Raw genomic sequence first — 19206 nt, 5'->3', positions numbered from 1 at the left:
TCTTGTTTGTGATGTGATTTACCAAACTTACTGCGCTATACCCACAATGGGCTACGCTTTTTAATTAATTAGAGACAGACTAATTGCAGTCGAATGCTTCACCTCGCTCCCAGCTTATAGGAACTGCTTCATCAGCGCTGCTCTTTAAGGTCTTTACGTCTGCACGGTTTTACTGCTGGCAATTTCTCTTGGTCCGCGGGGAATGTTTACATTATCTTTTGGAGTAGAGATGTATCTATCCCTAGGCCTTTTCCTCCATCTCAACCTCCTCCTATTTCATTTCAGATCATATCTTTTGGTTTATACCCGCACCTCTCACCCATTAAATCCCCCAGACAGGCTCAGATGATGAGTGCCTACAAGGGATGTTTGGAGACACAGATCAATAAAAGTTTGGGCAGAGTAATACTTCCCAGTGAGCGCCTCGCTTCACAGAGTATCATCCATCGACGCCGCTGACCTGAGCTGGACGCATCAACATCTATAAGCAGGAAACTCCTCCTAATAACCATCTTCATACATGATAAGGCTCTAATCTGCTTTAAAATCACTGCTACCCCTGTTTTCGTAGGACACCACACTCTCCACCAAAGCTCTCCACTCTGTTGTTCTGCAGCTTAGCAGATGCCCCTCCCTCAAACTCACTCTTTTTTTTTTTTTTTGCCATCTGCTCTGAAATTAATGGGCATGTTGGAAAGTAGGCTAAATCCAGAGTGACATTTTTTTTTTTTTTTTTTTTTTTTTCCCTCTCTCCTATTTTTAAAAAGATGCTGCAGGCAGCGTCCAACTGCGTAGGAGACGGAGAAGAGGAAGCCGGCTTATCAAGCTGCTTCTGCCTCTTCGATTTTCTCACCTCTGGCCTCCTGAAAGCGAAGCTCATAGCATCACTTCAGCTGTCGATGATCATCTGCGATGCTCTTTCGCTGATCCCTCGAGTTGTCGGCCATGTTGGCTCAGTCCCTCTTATGAGAATAAACTTCTTCTATTTTCATTTATTTTTGGGTAGAAAATGTTCTTGGAAATTTGGGAGGATTAGGCAAATCCCTGACTTTAGTCTGTACGCTAACCATATTGCTTCTTATGACGAGATATGGAGAGCTATGGAAACAAGCCTCACGAAACACATGGTTGGATTAAGTTATTAATTCAGAAATGGCTCACTATTGGTAAATTGGGCAAGCTTTGTTACAGAAATACCTTTAGATGATTGCCTTGGAATATAAATTCAGCGAAAGCAAACCCCCTATATGAGCAGGTTTGTTTGTGGAGATTGAAGAAATTTGATTTCACTGGGTTGTAAATTTTATTTGGACCCATTATTGTTTTATGCAAACCTCATGAGGATTTGAGAATTAGCAGGCATTATTGTAGTTTGACATTTTTAGAGTTAGGGAGTTTAGGGATGCAAAGTCTCAGATATTTTTGAGTCGCAGGAAGACTGAATCTTCCTTTGATTTGCGAGAGCCATGGCACATTTTCTTTTTACTCTCCAATCATTCATGCAGTCTCAAATGAGGTAGCAGTTTACCTTTTCATAGATTTTGTTAAATTACATTTTTAATTTCCTAATAAAGTTATGTGACCATGCATAATTATTCCCTCTGCAGTCTTTTAACATGCAGTGAACAAAAAAAAGACATATAATGTTTTATATGCTCGCATTTGAAGCACTCCCTGATGTCACAGCATTGGACATATCTGTTGAATATCTAAATACAGTAGCACAACATTCCGAGTCCTATCTTTGAGGCGTACAAAGGTGGATAAAGCTGCACTGTTTCCCACTGCTGCCATGTTGTGGATTTCCGACATTGCAAATGTGCTAAAACCTCTAATTATAGAACAGGAACAGTGTTGCCTACACGAAGCAGCTACATATGGGCACGCACACACACTCGCTCTCTCTCATTCTCTCACACACAGACACAGAATTGACACTCTCTCCATGCTTGAGGCCGGGGGGGCTCTGATCTTTCCAAAGGTTTCCTCCTGTGGCCCGTGTGCCAGACTGTCTGAAGAGCCGTGGAGGGGCTGGCGTCGCTCTCGCCTCGCCTGCTGGATGAAAAAAGCCAGTTACATTTGCTTTCTGTGGCACAGCAACCAGCATGTCCTCCTCCCCTCTCATCCGCCCCCATCTCCCACCCGCCCTCCTCCTCCTTCTCGAGGAGGATTAACGGCAGCAACTGGACGTTTGATCCTGCCTTGCTCTCCTCCGCTGCTGTATCCATCTGACAAGGCTCTTTGTAACTCTTTTCTCTTCCAGACTTCTCTCTGTGTGTCTCATTCTCACAGTCTTTTTTTTTATTTTTATTTTTTTATAAAAGATAAGAGTTAAACCTTTTTTGCCGTCTGCTGTTTGATATCTGAGATTCAGCAATAGTCTACCTGGGTGCATTCAGGACAGCTGGGTCACAGATAGGTGAGAAGTTAATTCAATTTTCACCAGGAGTGGTGTGGAGAGGATCATAGAGACAGGTGTGGGTAATTTATGACCATTTCCTCAGATAACATAGAAGGAGCAATGTAAATGGATAATTAACTGTCATGAAGTCGAGAGGTTTTCACAACTGATACTCCCTCAACATCTTAGTATAATGCTCATAAATACACAAAATAACATACACATCACCCTCCCGTGCCTCCCCCGCTTAAGCTTTTCCCTCTTTTTCTTCCACATGGCTTTTATCTCAAGAGTGATTAACTGTGGGGGACAGTGCCAACAAGCCTTCCAACGTAGATTGCAATGGAAGCCTTAACAGGAAGTATGCTCCCAATGCATAATGCTGTTGACTGAGGCTACAGAGGGGGAAGCCGGCCAAAGAAAGTTGTGACTGTGTGATGCGATGTGGCAGAGGACAGTATTCACTGACCTTAAGCTGTCATGCTAAAGCGTAAACATATTTGCTTCATTTAGGTGTTTAGGAGTGTTGACGCGTTGGAGTCGAGGAAAGCCACCCAAAAATAAGCCCCCTCTCAATATAGGCCCTAATTACTGGGTCACAAACCGCTCTGGAAAGACCAGCTAACTGTGACTTATTGGTGCTGACACAGGTCGCAGCACTTTTTAGTGCACGAATCAGCTGCAGAAGAACTAGCTCACAAATACTGTTAACGTTCCTTTTACTTGACGAAAAATCCAAAGTTCTCAAACACCGTCTTTCGTACAAGAACTGCCCAAATAAAATAGTCCTAAATTGGCATAATGTTGATTGAAATCAGGAATTAACCGAACAAAGAATAAGTAACCATGATTATAAATGTAGCTAGACATGTGATATTAGCTTTCAGTGGTCTGAATAGCTCAAGGTTCTGAAGCTTCATTTATAACGTTGGCATTTAAACTCTGAATCATCATACAGTGCTGTGCAGCTTTTTTATTTTTATTTTTTCTGCACAGTTCCAGATAAAGACTCCAGAGATAAGACAATCTCTTCCTTATAATCTTTCTGCATTGGTGCACACGGTCGTTAATTAATTCAAATTAACCTAATTTTGTCCCAAAAACTATTCGTCTTCCATCCATATTTGTTGTCATTAAGCCTTTCTAAAACAACATCGTTACTGCAGTCAAAAATGTTTTTGATAAAATGATTTTAATAAAAAGTGACTAACTCATTAATTCCAATGAATCACTTTATTCAAATTAAAGATTTTGTTTGAGGACTTTTTTCTTTAGGGGGATGACTTCATTAAATATGACTACAGACATAAAAAAAAAAAATGAATTTGATAACCTCAACAGAAGCTTTGAATTAAGATTTAAAATCACATTCAGTACATCTTTCCTATTGTCAATGCTCAATGATATGGACACATTCCAGGCTGTACTAATGAAGTCTCAAGTTCAACACCCAGTTCTAATCCTGGTATGTGACTACCATTTCCACCACAGAGTCCATATCATTATCAAAGCTTTTGTGGACTTTTCACTCATGATTAGTTTTCAGTGTGTCAAACTTGTTGCAATAATCTTTGTTGACCCTACACCTGCCAGCCAATCACAAACTAGTATTTTCCTTGATGATTAAATGATAAATATCAGTCCAAATATTATTCCAGTTGGAATAATCTGCAGCTGTACTCTATATTTAAGTGTTCTGTTCAAATAGGATACTATCAGAGTGTGCAAACATGATTGTTGACTATTCCCAGTGTGTTTGTCTTTGAGGCAGCTTCACATGAAATCGGACTGAACAGCACATTTCTAGGTGTATTGCTGTGGTTTCATATTGCATTCCCTCTGGTTGAGTGCCCATTGGAAAGCTCTCCACTGTCCACTGAGTGGATTTAAACTGCATCTTACAGTATCCACCCCGTCCAATCACTTAATCTGTAAAATTGGCTGATTGCTGTATTGTGTGTCGCAGCGATGATTGAATGATTGTTTATCCAAGCTGTGGGTCTGATGATTAAAGCAGGGCCGAGCTCGGCCCCAGAGCCAGTTGGGTAATTAACAGGCTGTTCTCCGTGTTAATGGCATTAGTCACCTTGGAGATAATCACAGCCATCAAGTGCACAGAGCTGCAGCCTCCTGTGTACCTGATAGCCTTCTTAAACAAAGGACTGGCAAACATCCGACCAGCACTCACAATGCTCTCAGGTTTTCTCCTTTTTTGTTTTCTATTATGATCATTTCAGATGACATTTTAAAATGTACTTTGTTTTTTACCACTGTGAATGTATAAGATATATATATAAGCAGATCTTATTATTATCAATTTGGGCTGCAACTATTGAAAAAAGCCTATAAAATGTCAGGAAATAGCAAAAAAAAGGAATTTACAATTTTAAGAAAGCCAAGGTGACATCCTCAGGTTGCTTGTTTTATCCAACAGTCCAAAACCCAAGAAGACAATCAGTAAATTAAAATAGAAAAGTGCAAGGCTTTTAGTGAAGGCACATTGGTTGAAGTGACATGATATACAATAGATGTGCAAGTGACGCTGAAGGAAAGTCATCATCGATAACCTGCATTGTAGCTAGGTAGAAAAACACAAAGAAGTTGTGTTGGCATAAATTCATACTGAGTGTTTTCACAAAGATAAAGTTCGAATGAGGTTTAAGTTGGAAGCACAGCAGTATCTGTCTTTTTTCATTAAGTTATGTAAGATGAATTTGAAAGTGAGTGAGTGATTGCTAGTTTTTTTGTCAGAACAATAAATCTGTTCAGATTGTTATTTCTTGGGCCATGTGTGCATCAGCCCTGAGCTCACAGAGCTCTGCCAAATATGATTTAAGACTGTGAGACTTAATGGCCTGTCAATGTACAGTTAGGGTATTATAAAGATCTTATAAAGATCCTCACTTTACATTCACAGCCCATTAAGTTTCACGGTTTTAAATAATATTTGCTTAGACTCTATGTAATGTTCACCTTATGTGTATGATACTAGCGTTTGCTTTGTGTGGGGGAACAAAAAGTGAAAGGCAACATATCTTATGGGGGATCTAAATGAATGCAGTGAGCCTTAAGTTGTGAGGGAAACTCGCTGGGGAACAAGATAGATGCAGTCTTCCTCTTCCTGGTCTGATGTCATAAATTACCTGGCCATCGATCCGTCTGGGATTCTTGGCGGACCTCCTTCTCACATTCATCAAGCCTAGAGTCTGCTGCTAAGCCTGGTTGGAAATGCCTCAAACAAGCGCTCCTCGTCTCGGCAGCATGGCCTGTTGCTTAGTTACAACACAGATTTGTTTTTACTTGAAGAAGGGATAGAACCTGGAGGACTGCATTATGCACCAATATGTTTGAGCATCTTGGCATGTGTTAGAAGTTTCTTTTTTTATTGTCTGAACTAGGGTTGCAAAGGAGCTGTACATTTCCGGTAAATGTTTGTAAAACTTAAGCAAATTGTCAGAGGGAGGTTGAATTTAGGAGTTTTGAAAATTTTGCACAATTTCAATAGCAAAGATTTACCTTTTTAATAACTTATTTTGGGGGAAAATACACATAAAACAACAGCAATAGGACTTAAGGCATGTTTTGGTTAAAACTATCCCCATTTAGTTAAATTGTAACCCTCCACTGCTTTCGGCAGTACAATGTTCCATCATATAAAGATAATTGGCCACATTTCATAATTTTCATGTGAGTTTTGATTATAATATTGGGTTGACCAGCAGATCTTAGCTTTAAGCAAACTACAAAGTAAACAGTTTTTGCTAGCTAACTGTTACAATATGAGATTTGGCTTGATTGAGCATGCTGATTGACGAGTTTTAAATAATCTATTTCCATTATTTTACTTTTTTCTCATTTCTATTAAAAGGCTTTACAATAATGTCTGCGCATGATATGGCTTAATGTTTGTTTCCATCTTCATTTGACATGGTGAATGCAGCCAGAGCAAATAACTTCTATATTTCCATTTAATTCCTGTTAATTCCCATGGATAATTTTGCAACCTTAGTCTGAAACTGTGGATGTCAGTTTTTTCTATCTTAAGGCTGCCCCAGCAACCATCTATGAATAAAATATTGGACAGCCCCAAGGCCATCCAGGTGGACGATGATGATATTTATTGCATGCTGTTGTGAGAACCAGCTCCCTTATATTTGAAAGTCAAAATGGAGATAAGATAAGATAATCCTTTATTAGTCCCGCAGTGGGGAAATTTACAACTTGGATCCGGTCATGCAAAGGTGAAGCCTCTCCTGTACAAAACAAAAACACCAAAAAACAGAAGTAGAAATTGTGCGTGCAGTTTTTACCACTTCAGAGGAAAGAGGCTTTATGAATTATTACTGGTCCACAGAGAAAGGAACATAACAAAAAAACATATTAAAGGTCAGAGGAAATTGAAAACTCAGGTCAGGTAGAATTAAGATGATAATAGTGGAAGCTTTTTTTGTTTCCCCCCACTTTTGTCTTTAACCGCTGCTCTCTCCTTTCTCTTTCATCTCAGTATCTGAAGCTCACTTCTAAACACACCAGATTTACACGACCGACTCATTCAGTGGTGAACTCTTAGACATCAGGATGGACCTTGTTTTTCTGTTTGCTGTGCATTTTCCATTTCATATCAAGTGTCAAGCTTAAACATGACGATAAAGGTCCCCTAACCTTAACAAAGTGCAGATTTTAACCCAAACAATTTATTCTTGTCTTATTTGGAGGACTACCTGCATTTTCAAGGGGTTCCCAAATAAATGATTGAACCTCCATCTTAATAGCTATCCTTTGTTCAATATTTACATATTAACCAAATTATCTGGTGAGGTATTCAACATGCCTTGTCAAAGTCCATTGCATGCAGGCTAGGAACTCTCATTTCTACCGTTCTTTCTGAAATATTTAGACTTCTGGAAATACATAATAACTGCTCTGTAAACAAGACGAAGAGCCAACAGCCATACTATTAGGGTGTACTTAAGCACAGAGGTGCTTTGAGCTAAATTATAATGGCAGGTGATTCATCTTCTGGGAATCATGAAAGTCCACAAAATGTGCCAAACCATCCAATGTCAAGGCATTTCACGATAAACCCAAAATGTCAACCTGATGGTGGGGCTAGAAGAAAGATCTGGTGATTACTAACTTCATTGGGATTCATCCTCTGGGGACCATGATAGACTACACAATGTTTTACCCAACAATCCAATGTCAAAGCATTTTACTTAAAGCCCAAAATATCAACCTGCTAATGTCGTACAGGAAAGGTCTGGTGATGACTCAAGTCATTGGGATTCATCCTCTGGGGATCATGATATATGTACAACATTCCACACCAATCCACCCAGTAGTTGTTGAGGTATTTAAGAGTGGACCCACCGACAGATCGACATTGCCATCCATATAGCCATGAATTGCTTATTCTGTTTATATACAGTATATAATAATACGGATAAACTGTAAATAAATACTATACCTAGCACCACTGGCAATGCATTAGAAAGCAGCCCCACAAGTTGAAAAATGAGCTCCTTCTCCTCTTTCTCTCCATTATCCATGAGAGCAGGTTCTTTGTTCACGGCTGTGGTTGTTTCCGCTTCAGCAGCGAGAGGAAGGAGCAGTACCTTGAAGACATATCGCTTCTCTTTCATCCCACCATTCTGTTTCACTCTCTCCTGCACAAAAGCTTTTCTCTCCCAGGAAGGGGGGGTGTGTGTCCTTTTTTAGTTAGCTTCAGGTTCAATGCCTCTCCATCCTCACGAATGACCTAATGTGTGTCTTACAGTAACACGCTGAGGCACATCAGGCTCTGCCCTAGATGCAATTAGAGCGTTTGCTTGTGTTTATTTATTTTTTACGAGCGGCCGTTGTAAAGGTGAAGGTGGACTTGCTTTAATTATGTAGTCGTGCTCTACAATCGCGGTGACTTTCTCCCTCCAGAGTATTACGCTCTGAGCTGAATTATCTTCTTTTGTAATGGAGATTAACCTCACTAAAAACTGTACTTAGCCTACTTAACTTCCACATTTTAACATGAGCCACGCAGCCCTCGCTGCCGCGGCCGTTCTGCCTCGTCAGCTGGGGGTCGCACAAGATTTAAAACTGTGGTCAATCCGTGCCTGCTTACAGGCTTTTAGGGGGTAATAGGATGAGATTAACACATTTGCATACTATTGCAATGCATTATTCATGCGGTGTCATCTGCTCTAATTTGCAAGAGCAGGGCCTTTCTCCTCACTGTCTTTAACATCTGGGTGACCTGGAAGCGCCCCAGCACCCATTAATCCCCTCCGGGTGTCACCCAGCACATGCCACCTAAACATCTACTAACCTGTGCATGAGCTCACACTTCCAAAAAATGTAAATGTTCCCATTTTTCTATTTGAAGCTCTTCAGCTCTTGAGCTACATCCAACGAGACAAATAGTTTTTACTTTGTTTATAGGCTTTTCCTTCCCCAACCCTTGTAACTTTGTTGTCGTGGAAACTCAGTGGGACCATTTGCTGGTTTGAAATATTCATCAAAGCAGATATTGATTTCAATGAAGGGAATTCAAAGATCGCAGAGGAAGACGTCTGTGCTCTTGAAAAATACCTGGATTGATTTGTTTTGCGTGTTTCAAATAGAAAGAAGATACAATTTGGCAGAGTGACAGGAATGAGTGCGTCATCCATCGACGGTGTCATTGGTTTACACCTGTTGGTGACTTGCGGGGCACAAAATCAAAGCTCAAGATTATAAATGGTCTCTGCGGTATTCAATACTCTGACAAAGACAACCAGGAATATATTACCGTTGCTATTTACTAAGCTTTATCAGTGGGATTAGAAAACCCCACTGATTAAAAAAAAATATGTCAACACACAAGTACATTAGATGTTTGAGCTGCCATTGGACGTTGTGTTTTCAGACATTTATAGTACTGTAGTTAGAAAGAAAAACTGCATTCTTTAGTTGCAATTACATTTAAATTAATCTACAGTAGCACATTAGAAAGTATAATGAAATTTGGTTTATATTTTCCATATTAATGGAAGGAAAAGATAATAAGTTTTTTTTTTTTTTTTTTTTTTTTTTTTTTATGTTGTTAAATGTTATTTTTCTGCACAATTTACCCTACAGCACTTTCCTTTAGAGAAATGATAGATGGTCTTGTATTATTTTCTTGTGTTACTTGTATTTTTTACTATGAGTCTGTGAAAGTGAGCAGCAGAGGTTTGTCAACAGCGTTTATTCATTGTTGTCGTTGTTGTTGTTCGTAGCCGTTTAGCAATGTTAAGCTTTTCAGACTGACTGAGATATTACCAGGCTGGTGTATTGGACATTTGCTGCACTGTATGGAGCCTTTTTTTTTGGAAGGGTTGAGTGCTGATCGCTGCCTGGCATAAATCTCCTCTTACCAGAAAGCAATCAACACCCTGGCTGCGGCATCATTAACCAAACTTGGAGGTTTACGAGATCCATCATCACCTCTACCTGGCATGTGTGTGTGTGTGTGTGTGTGTGTGTGTGTGTGTGTGTGTGTGTGTGTGTGTGTGTGTGTGTGTGTGTGTGTGTGTGTGTGTGTCTGTGTGTACATCTGTGTATAGTATGTGTGTGTATAGATTGTCGGAAACATCTCAGCCAGCCTTTTTCTTGTGGTCACGTGAGCTCACTGTTGCTGCTGTCTCACCTGCTGAGAGCTCCCTTCCTGTTGTTCTGAAGGTGTGGAATGATTCACTGCCGAGACATGCCATGAGGGTGTGTGTTTCTGTGTGTGTGTGTGTGTGTGTGTGTTAGAGTGTGTGTGCTTGTGTGAGTATTCAGCTGCCTCACAAGTCCCAGACAGGCATCAGTCTCTTTCATTGAGTCCAAGTCTCTGACCGGCTGTCTGAGTATTTGATGATCTGTCTGACTCACCTCAGTGTGCTGGTTAAAAATCCTTCTCTCTTCTCCTATCCTCACCTCTCTCCCATCCTCTCTTCTCCTATCCTCACCTCTCTCCCATCCTCTCTTCTCCTATCCTCACCTCTCTCCCATCCTCTCTTCTCCTATCCTCACCTCTCTCCCATCCTCTCTTCTCCTATCCTCACCTCTCTCCCATCCTCTCTTCTCCTATCCTCACCTCTCTCCCATCCTCTCTTCTCCTATCCTCACCTCTCTCCCATCCTCTCTTCTCCTATCCTCACCTCTCCCATCCTCTCTTCTTCTCCTCCTATCCTCACCTCTCTCCCATCCTCTCTTCTCCTATCCTCACCTCTCTCCCATCCTCTCTTCTCCTATCCTCACCTCTCTCCCATCCTCTCTTCTCCTATCCTCACCTCTCTCCCATCCTCTCTTCTCCTATCCTCACCTCTCTCCCATCCTCTCCTCAATGTTATCATCTCCCCTCCTTCTCTCCTCTATTCCCCTCTCCTTTCCTATCATATAGTCTCCCCTCCTCCCTGCTCCTCTCCTCTTCTCTCCTCTCCCCCTATCCTCTCCTCTCCACTCACCTTTTCCTGTCCTCCTATGTTGTCATCTCCCCTCCTTTTTCATCTTTATCTCCTCTTCTTTCCTATAATATAATTTCCTCTCCTTCTCTCCTCTTGTGTCCTCTCCTTTCCTATCCCATCATGTCCCTCCCTCCTCCTCTCATCTCCTCTCCTCTCTATTCTTCTCCTCTTTTCTTAATTCCTCTCCTCACCTCTCGTCTCCTCTTCTCTCTTTTCCTTTCCTTTCTTTTCCTATATCCTATCCTATCTTATCCTGACAAGTTTACTTTCTCATGTGTGCTGAACCTATTCATTGATTTCCTTTGCTGAAGCTGAAGATGCGTCCATTGTTTGGATTATGATCCTGAAAGGATGCAGGAAGTAGAAGTATTTGATATACTAAGAATACTGAGGACATTGTCTTTGGTCATGCAGACGAATGTCATATTTCTGTACACTTTGTATGTTGCTTGACATTCTCGACAACGGGCAGCAGATACATTGTTCATCTTGCTTAATATTTGCGAAAGCACCTGTAAGGGGGACATTATGTTGTCTCCTGGGACTGAGAGAATGGCTCTGAAATTGACAAAAACGATGCCCTTCACATTTGGCAATTTAATACATTTTATTAAATTAGAACTAACAACTTATTTCCCAGGATAACGAAAGTGCCATCTCCATCATGGGAAATAAGAAGAGCCCTAGCTGAGTGCATGATGTTTATCAGCGCCTGACTGATCGCGTTGTCTCTGTTTTCTTTGACCAGCTTTTTTTTGCATTTTCTTTGTTTGTCTCATGAGTCTACTAGTTGTGTCAGGGTTCGACATAGCAGGAATACATCAGGGATCCCCCATAATGCATTATTGTTAAAATGCAAACCTTTTCATGCTCTCCCTTGCTGTTGAAGCTGCAATTTTTTCTGTTATGTTTTATCATATTGCCTGTGTTAAAGCAAATACATACATTTTACATACCCTTCACTATCATTACACTTTTTCATACTTTTGAACCAGAAACTGTGGTTTTGTGTGCAACATGTGGACACAAAGCACACAACTTTCATTGTTTTTGGATATTATTTTTTTTTGTTTGTTTCTGCATCATGTGTGAATCAGTATCAGGATATTGGTTCTGAGATCAGTTCTTGCAGGGTTCTTGCTCTGGTTTCTCAGCCATTGCCTGCAGCTCTTTTGCAATTTCACCTTTCTCTGTGCTCTCTTGGCTCTCCCCTCCTCAACAGCCCCCCACTTCCCTGACACCTCAGAGCTTCTCTTTTGGCAAAACAACCCCCCCCCCCCCACCCCCTTCATACCCCCACACTTTTCCTGCACCCCATTTCTTCATTTTCATTTTTTTTTCACAAGAAGGCACTAATTTGTATCTCCTCGGGTACAAGCATACAGGAGCGTGTGCAGATAAGGACCACCCTCCCAGAGGAGTAATGCATTATTCTGCGTGTGATGTGGCGCGGTGATATGGTTGAAGGGCTTGTCATGGATGTGACGGGTCTTTGTTACCCGACTCTTTCCCCCCTTTTTGCTGCTCTTCTCCCTCCCGCTTCCTTTCCTGGTTGCTGCGCTCTCTCTCCTCTTCCCCGCCTCACAACAAGTCTGCCTCTTTTAAGAGTTGTTTGCTCTCGACTGAGAAGTCAAAAATCTGAGCCGTCGCTCCAGTGGAGCACGAGCCACCCTGTAAAAAAAAATATATTAAAAAAAATCTACTGCCGTGCTACAGCCGAGACCACAGGCAGTCTCTCTCGCTCTGTCTTTTCCTCTTCAACACTACATCATAACTCCTCTTCATGACCTTCTCTTTTCATCTTTTCCCACCCTGAAGGGATCTTTTATAATTTGTAAAAAAGCCAAATTCAGTACACACATTTACAAGCTTGGATCTGATGAATACAGCACTTGCTGCTGGCACCAAAGGCCTTGGGAAGCGCAATTTTAGCAGCCAGTCAAAGTACTAAGTGAGCCATGAGTAGCGGGACTGACACAATGGTAGCTTCAAATGGCATACACTCGAAGCAAATGGTAAACACTTCTGCACACAAGCATTTATACAGCATGTGTCCACACATGCTGGAAAGATGTTGTTGTACAAACCACTCGTAAAAGATTGCTTTGCAGTCTTAAAAGTGACTTAGGCAACAGGTGCACAAAAAACAGAATCAATAATGTAATTCCCAAAAAGGGAACACACACACCGCACAGCGTCTTCACTTGCAATCAACTTTTATTGCAATGTTTTAGTCGTAAAACCATACATGTCGGTTGTTGTTTTTTTTAGTTGCTTGAAACGGCAATGGCAGCTTTCAGGAGTAATGAGATCAATTAAAACAGCATTACAGTAATGATCCAACCTGCAACCCTGAAAATGAAAAGTTTTCTTGCAGTTACGGAAGAAAAGTAAAAAAGAGATTGAAACAAGACGTTCTTACTTTTTGGGTAAATTTAGAAATCTTACATATGGATTATTTGTATATTAATCATTAAGTCTATAATATATTTGGCATTTTTTACTTGATGAATTACTTAAAACCAGTCTATATTTAAGACTTTCTGACTTTCTGTTGGGGGAATAATAAAACAATCACTTAATTGTAAAAGCCATTGTTGAAGTAAAAAAACTAAACAAGAAGAAGGTTTCTTATGCGTTTTTGCATGCTTGCGTGAATGAGAATAATTTGAACCTTTAAATTCTGCAGCATTGTAGTCAATTTAGTACAGCCCATGTGTCTGAAATTGCTGTGTGTGTAAGATGGACTCGCAACACTGTGGAAAATGGAGAAACGTCTGTGCCTATAGCCTATAGGCCTGAGTGTGTTGCAGACCACAGAGAGGTAATTCCAGATGGATTGTGCTGAGGGCAGCCTCGGCGGAGGAGACGACCGCGGCCTGTTTATTCTCAGGTACACTCGCAATCTCCACTCCATAACAAATGGTGTATTTTTTTATTTATTTTTCATCAAGATCATAGCAATTCTTCCTACCCCTATCCTGGCTCTCTTATCGGCAAACATATATTAGCATGTCAGACACATCTCCTCCCTCCTGATCCATATCTGCAGAACCTCTCTCTCTCTCTCTCTCTCTCTCTCTCTCTCTCTCTCTCTCTCTCTCTCTCTCTCTCCACATACCACTCCAGCAAATGTTACCTTTTCATATCTGGGCTCGGAAAATACGTCATTTTTTTTCATCCACTGCATGTGAGGATCTGCGGACCCGATAACCTTCCCTGGCGAACTGCAAATGTCACTTCGGCTTGCCGACCAATCGCGTTCCTTGTTGCTGGCCCGGGCGCGGCTCTCTTATGGAGGTTCACACCCACGACTCTGGGGCCCAGCAGATGTGCACACATGAATGAGAATGAGTCAGCGGGGTCTCTCCGGTGTGGCTGGGTGAGAGGACGACTGAAAATGCCACTGAATACCAGGAAACAATATCAGATGAAGCTTTTTGTTATTTGAACATTTACTGGAGTGGGAACAATGAGTTGATTTTTTATTTTTTTTTGCAGCGTGAAAGCTAATTAGTACAGCAGGCTGATGCGGATGATGTCTCATGCGGTCAATTGTAGCAACAGGAAACACTGTGGCTCATCAAGCCGCAGTAGGATTTAAATGAGAACGTTGTGAACTTGGATGCCTGTGGGGGGGGATGCTCTGCTGCATGTTAGTGTACCTGGAAAAACCCAGTCTTGCTGCTGTTGTTGCCAAAGGCGCGCTAATATTACCCAAACATGGTAGTGTGACTTTGCAAGGCTGCAGGTTGTAGTAGCAGTTTTAAGCAACAGTCGTTACAGGGATAATTTGCATATAGCAATAGGCAATCATGTATTTTTTTCACGTATAGGCTCAAATCTGACATTCATTTTCCGTGGCCTTCGCTTCATATTGCTCATGCACAGATAAATGAGAGGGTGTGTCCGAGCAGCGGCTTAATTTACATGCTGGGTAAAGTGTTCTTCACACACAGGAAGGTGGGAGGCGGGTTTATGCTCATCGTTAATATTTCAATGCTCCTCCTGTGGAGTTATCGGTCCGTTCCCCAGCCCTCAGAGTTAATCTGTATGATGGAATATTTAAGGGGACCCGGGCCGTCAACATTCGTGAGCAGAGAGTATTTATTATGCCGTTTGTTATGAGGATTCTCAGCATCATTCTTCCCCGTACTGGTTATCAGTCCCAAGGTGGCGTGTGCTTTATTTGCAGGACTGGATAGCAGCCATTGTTGGAAAAGCAGATATCAATCGTCAAATCGGCCAATATAATTGCTCGACCATTGTATCCGTCAGGCTCTAGATCTTAGATTTCTCTCTACTTCACTTGGTTTAAACACTGCAGATTAGACATATTGGTTTTAACTTGTGTACATTGCAAACATATTGGATTTCTCACACAGAATACAGTCTTAAAAATTGAGATTAGGATATCGTCTATTGATATCGTCTTTGGATATCGTCTTTGGATATCGTCTTTGGATATCGTGATATCACCTAAGTGTTTTTTTCCTTGGTTTAAAGGCTGCATTTAGATCAAGTGACGTCATTTTCTGAACTTAGCAGACTGTTCTAGCTTTTCTATTATTTGTATTTACCCACTTAGTCATTATATTCACATTGTTGATGATTACTTTGCAAAAAGCTCTTTGTATAAATATTCTGTTAAAGCATCAATGGCCAACCCCACAATATCCACGCAAAATCGATATTGAGGAACTTGGTCAAAAATGTTGTGATGCGTGATTATCTCCATATCTCCAAGCACTACTTGTTTCCTCTCCTAAATATATGACTATGACTATTAAACACATTTTATACTCATTAAAAGGCGCTCTTTGTGCCAGAACAAAAATGTGTTTTCTCAAAGACATTTCAACTGGACACATGTCTGCCGTTCATCAGATTTGTGACCTGCGACCCTTTCAGTTTGAGGTCAGTGACTCAACCTGGGCAGGTCTTTGCCGCTGGGCCTGTCTGAAGACAACATGTCTGTCCTCCGATGTCAGGAGACAGGCTCGTCTCGTAGCTCCTTATCTGGACCAGAGAGAGGCAGCCCATCAGCCTCGGGAGCCCCAATCAGCCTGCTCACCTTCAGGGTCTGAATAATCACACACATACACTAGGAGAGGCTGAAGTGAAGAGCCTGCCAATCATCGACCAGGAAATTAAATATTTACACGAATGCTGAAGCCTTGATAGGGGATATTAAACAGACTGGTGGAACATGTTTCTCCGGGCAAATAGTCTGCTTGTTTAATCAGACTGTTACAACCCGCTAGCTGTTAACTGTCACTGTAAAGCCTGTATGCAAGACTTTGAGAGTTTGAGCGTGCATTTATGTTTTTGTTTGTGTGTCTTTCCTCTCCTGTAGTTCCTGTGTTTGAAGAACATCCGGACGTTTCTCAAGGTGTGCCACGACAAGTTTGGCCTGCGCAACAGCGAGCTGTTCGACCCCTTTGACCTCTTCGATGTCAGAGACTTCGGCAAGGTGAGTTCAGACATTTTGAAGGATGCTCCCATTTTTTTCCTTCAGCCTCCAAAACGCCCTGCGCTTGAACCCACACTGTGATCCTCTTAAGATGTATGCTGCCCAAAGGCTACATTCTAACTACTTGGAGACACGACGCCGCTTGTGTCCCAGATCAACCCGCTTTCAGCAGCACTAGTGACCCTCTGTTGTCAGATGAAAAAGCCAAGGTTAAGGCGCATGGTATCTTTACGGTTAGATGGGCTGACATACTGCGTGCATGTATGTGTGTGTGTGTTGTGTTGTGTGGTGGAAGAGTACTTGCATGTGTGAGTTCATCTGCAGTATTGCACATCATGCCCCATGTGTTTAAAGATGGTTCAAAGTCAAATCTGTCAGTCGCATTAACATCAATACGGAGCGGAGATACGGTGCAACACTTCAGGGTCGGCAATCTCATCTCATGTCACAAAGGGACCGGAGTCGAGCCCAACTCTGCTTTCTAGCAGTAGTCTGCGTGTCTGCATGTGTGTGTTGGCTCAGCAGTAAGGCTTGCTGACTCACTCGCACATCATGTTAGCTTTGTGGAGAGTTTTAATGGGCTATTCAAGTGGATTTTTGTGTTTATTAAATGGGTAGTCATAAGGTCGCTGATCGCAAGGTCTAGGTTTTTTCCTCCTTCATTCTGGGGGAGGTTAAGGTCACGGGGCACAGACATCTGGAAGGGGATCGGAGTAGATCTGCGGCTCTTTTTCATTGAAAGGTGGCTCAGCATCTGATCAGGGTGCCTCGTGGATGTCGTCCTTTGGGCATGTCTCCTACCACTTGTCTGTGACTGACAAGGGACCAGAAAACTCAGGGGGGGATTACATATCCGGCCTGGGAATGTTTAGGACGTAGTTGCTGCAGGTTGCTGCTGGGAAGAAGCGCATCTGCTCAACCAGCTGCCCTAGTCCCTGCTGGAAAAGGGATTGAAGGATGAAGTTTAAGGATGCTGGAGGAAACAAATGGGTGATAGAGGGTTAGGGGAGGAAGATATTGGATGGGAATCTGACTGGTTATACCCGGCTTCTGTGTGTGAATTGTTCCTCTCTCTGCTTTCTAATCCCTTTGACTGCGATGTGTGTTTGTACGTGGCTACAGACGGAAGAGTAGCATGATGTCATCCGATAGATGATAGTTGATGTCGCCGTGTCTGGGACTGGTGCGGTGGGAATGTTTCAGCTGATAGAAGGAACCAGTAGAATCTGGTAGAGGTGAGATCTAAATGAACTGTATCACAATGCGATCGATTGCAACGAGGAAGTATTTGCGTAAAGTCATCCGCTCATTTATCTAACGTATCTAATTCAGCGTTATCCACTCTCCCCCGCTTTGGACTGAGATGAGGGGGCTGAAGAAAGACGCAGGGAGAAAAGATGAGAGGGGAGAAAAAGGAGACAAGGACTCATTTGGCAGGTTGTAGATAAACCACAAGACGATGTCTGGGAGTCAATGAGCTCGCAGTGAACGGTATTAAAATCCAACAGCAGTCAGAATCAATCACCTAGGCCCTCCATATGTCAATTTGGAAATTGCTTTTGCATGGTGGTAGCGGCGGCGGGCTTGTCTCGCCATTGATTTTCCATTAAGGCCAAACATCACATTATAATATATTGAATGGAGCAGATCCCTACTAATGTGGCATACATTTAAATAGTGAGAATGCCTCATAAACGGAAGATAAAAGCACGCTGAAGTTACAGTCTCTCTAGACCTTGTTTTTTTTGCACCTCGTCACTGGATGTGCGTTTTCTTCTTTTGTTACCTTGACTTTCTTTGTGTGCACATCGGAATGCAAACAAAAGGAATTCCAACTTCCTTCGTACACATCATAGTGCGGTATCATTCATCTATTCTCTCCATATCATTCTTTTATCACTGCTTTGTTTTCACCTTACACAAAGGGGGGAAATTGGAAAGGCTCAGCTAAATTATTTACATTTAGTGAACCAAGTTTGGTGCTTGGTTCGTGTTTTTGATGAAAGGATGAATGCCGGTGTCGTTTTTTTCAAACGTTGGCCTATTGTGAAAGAGAAGAGGAAGACAAAGAAAGAGAATAAAAGGAGAGCAAAGTAAAAGAGGTTTCTAAAGTGAAAGGAAAGGTGGAACTCTCGGTGTTTCCCTGGTGGTGGCGCTCCTTCTGAAAACAAATGGGCTGTTTGCAAAGATAGAGCCTAAACTGTAGATTTCTAATCTCCTCTGGAAGAGCGGAATTAAAACGGAGGACTTTGGGGAGAGGTGGTGCGATGGAGGGTTTCGATAGCAGCTGCCTCTATAAACATTAATCAGCCCCTATCCACCTTTCATACCTCCACAGTGGCTGTCAGGGGGGCCCCGGAGTTCATCTCCCCTGGCCTCTGACCGCCTTCTCTGCTTCTAATGATGCCTTTTCCCGGGTCACATGCAAAACAGAGGCTGGGGCCAACTGGGCCCAATGCTGAAAAAAAAGTAATTGCCCCTTCAAAACCTTCCACTACCCTTTCCAGTGGGGCTAGTATGGAAACAGATGGAGCACGTATCCTGCTAGATGTCCTCGACTGATTTTTATTTTCATTACCCAAGGTGTTTCAACCGGGGTCACCCTACGCCCCACACAACATGAGCTAGGGCTCCCTCGTTGCCTCCTCATTCATTCTGGTGGAGTAAGTAGCTGCATATCGCCACGCTTCCCCTCCTCCCACCCTAACCCATCCCCCATCATTAGAAATTCATTATGACATCATTAAACCAATGAAATACAGCTTATTACAGTAGACCCCAGAGAAGGCTTTTATTTAAACACCTCCCTCCATCCGAAAAACCCCAGCCGCCTCGCTTCCCCGCTCTCACCCGACCTGTTTTAATTA

General features: G+C 42.1%; 1 protein-coding gene across 4 annotated transcripts in view; it reads left to right on the top strand.

The window, feature by feature from the left end:
* vav2 (vav 2 guanine nucleotide exchange factor) overlaps positions 1-19206 on the top strand; it is a 192148-nt gene that overhangs the window by 41089 nt on the left and 131853 nt on the right. For all 4 annotated transcript variants that reach the window (XM_054612385.1, XM_054612383.1, XM_054612384.1 and 1 more), the window contains exon 2: positions 16223-16339. In XM_054612385.1, the coding sequence (XP_054468360.1) occupies positions 16223-16339 (117 nt within the window). The remainder of the gene's footprint in view (positions 1-16222; positions 16340-19206) is intronic.

Source organism: Anoplopoma fimbria, chromosome 14 (assembly GCF_027596085.1).
Source record: "Anoplopoma fimbria isolate UVic2021 breed Golden Eagle Sablefish chromosome 14, Afim_UVic_2022, whole genome shotgun sequence".
NCBI classification, from domain to species: domain Eukaryota; kingdom Metazoa; phylum Chordata; class Actinopteri; order Perciformes; family Anoplopomatidae; genus Anoplopoma; species Anoplopoma fimbria.
The sequence above is the reverse complement of the archived record's forward strand: the minus strand, read 5'-3'. Positions and strand labels throughout refer to the sequence as shown.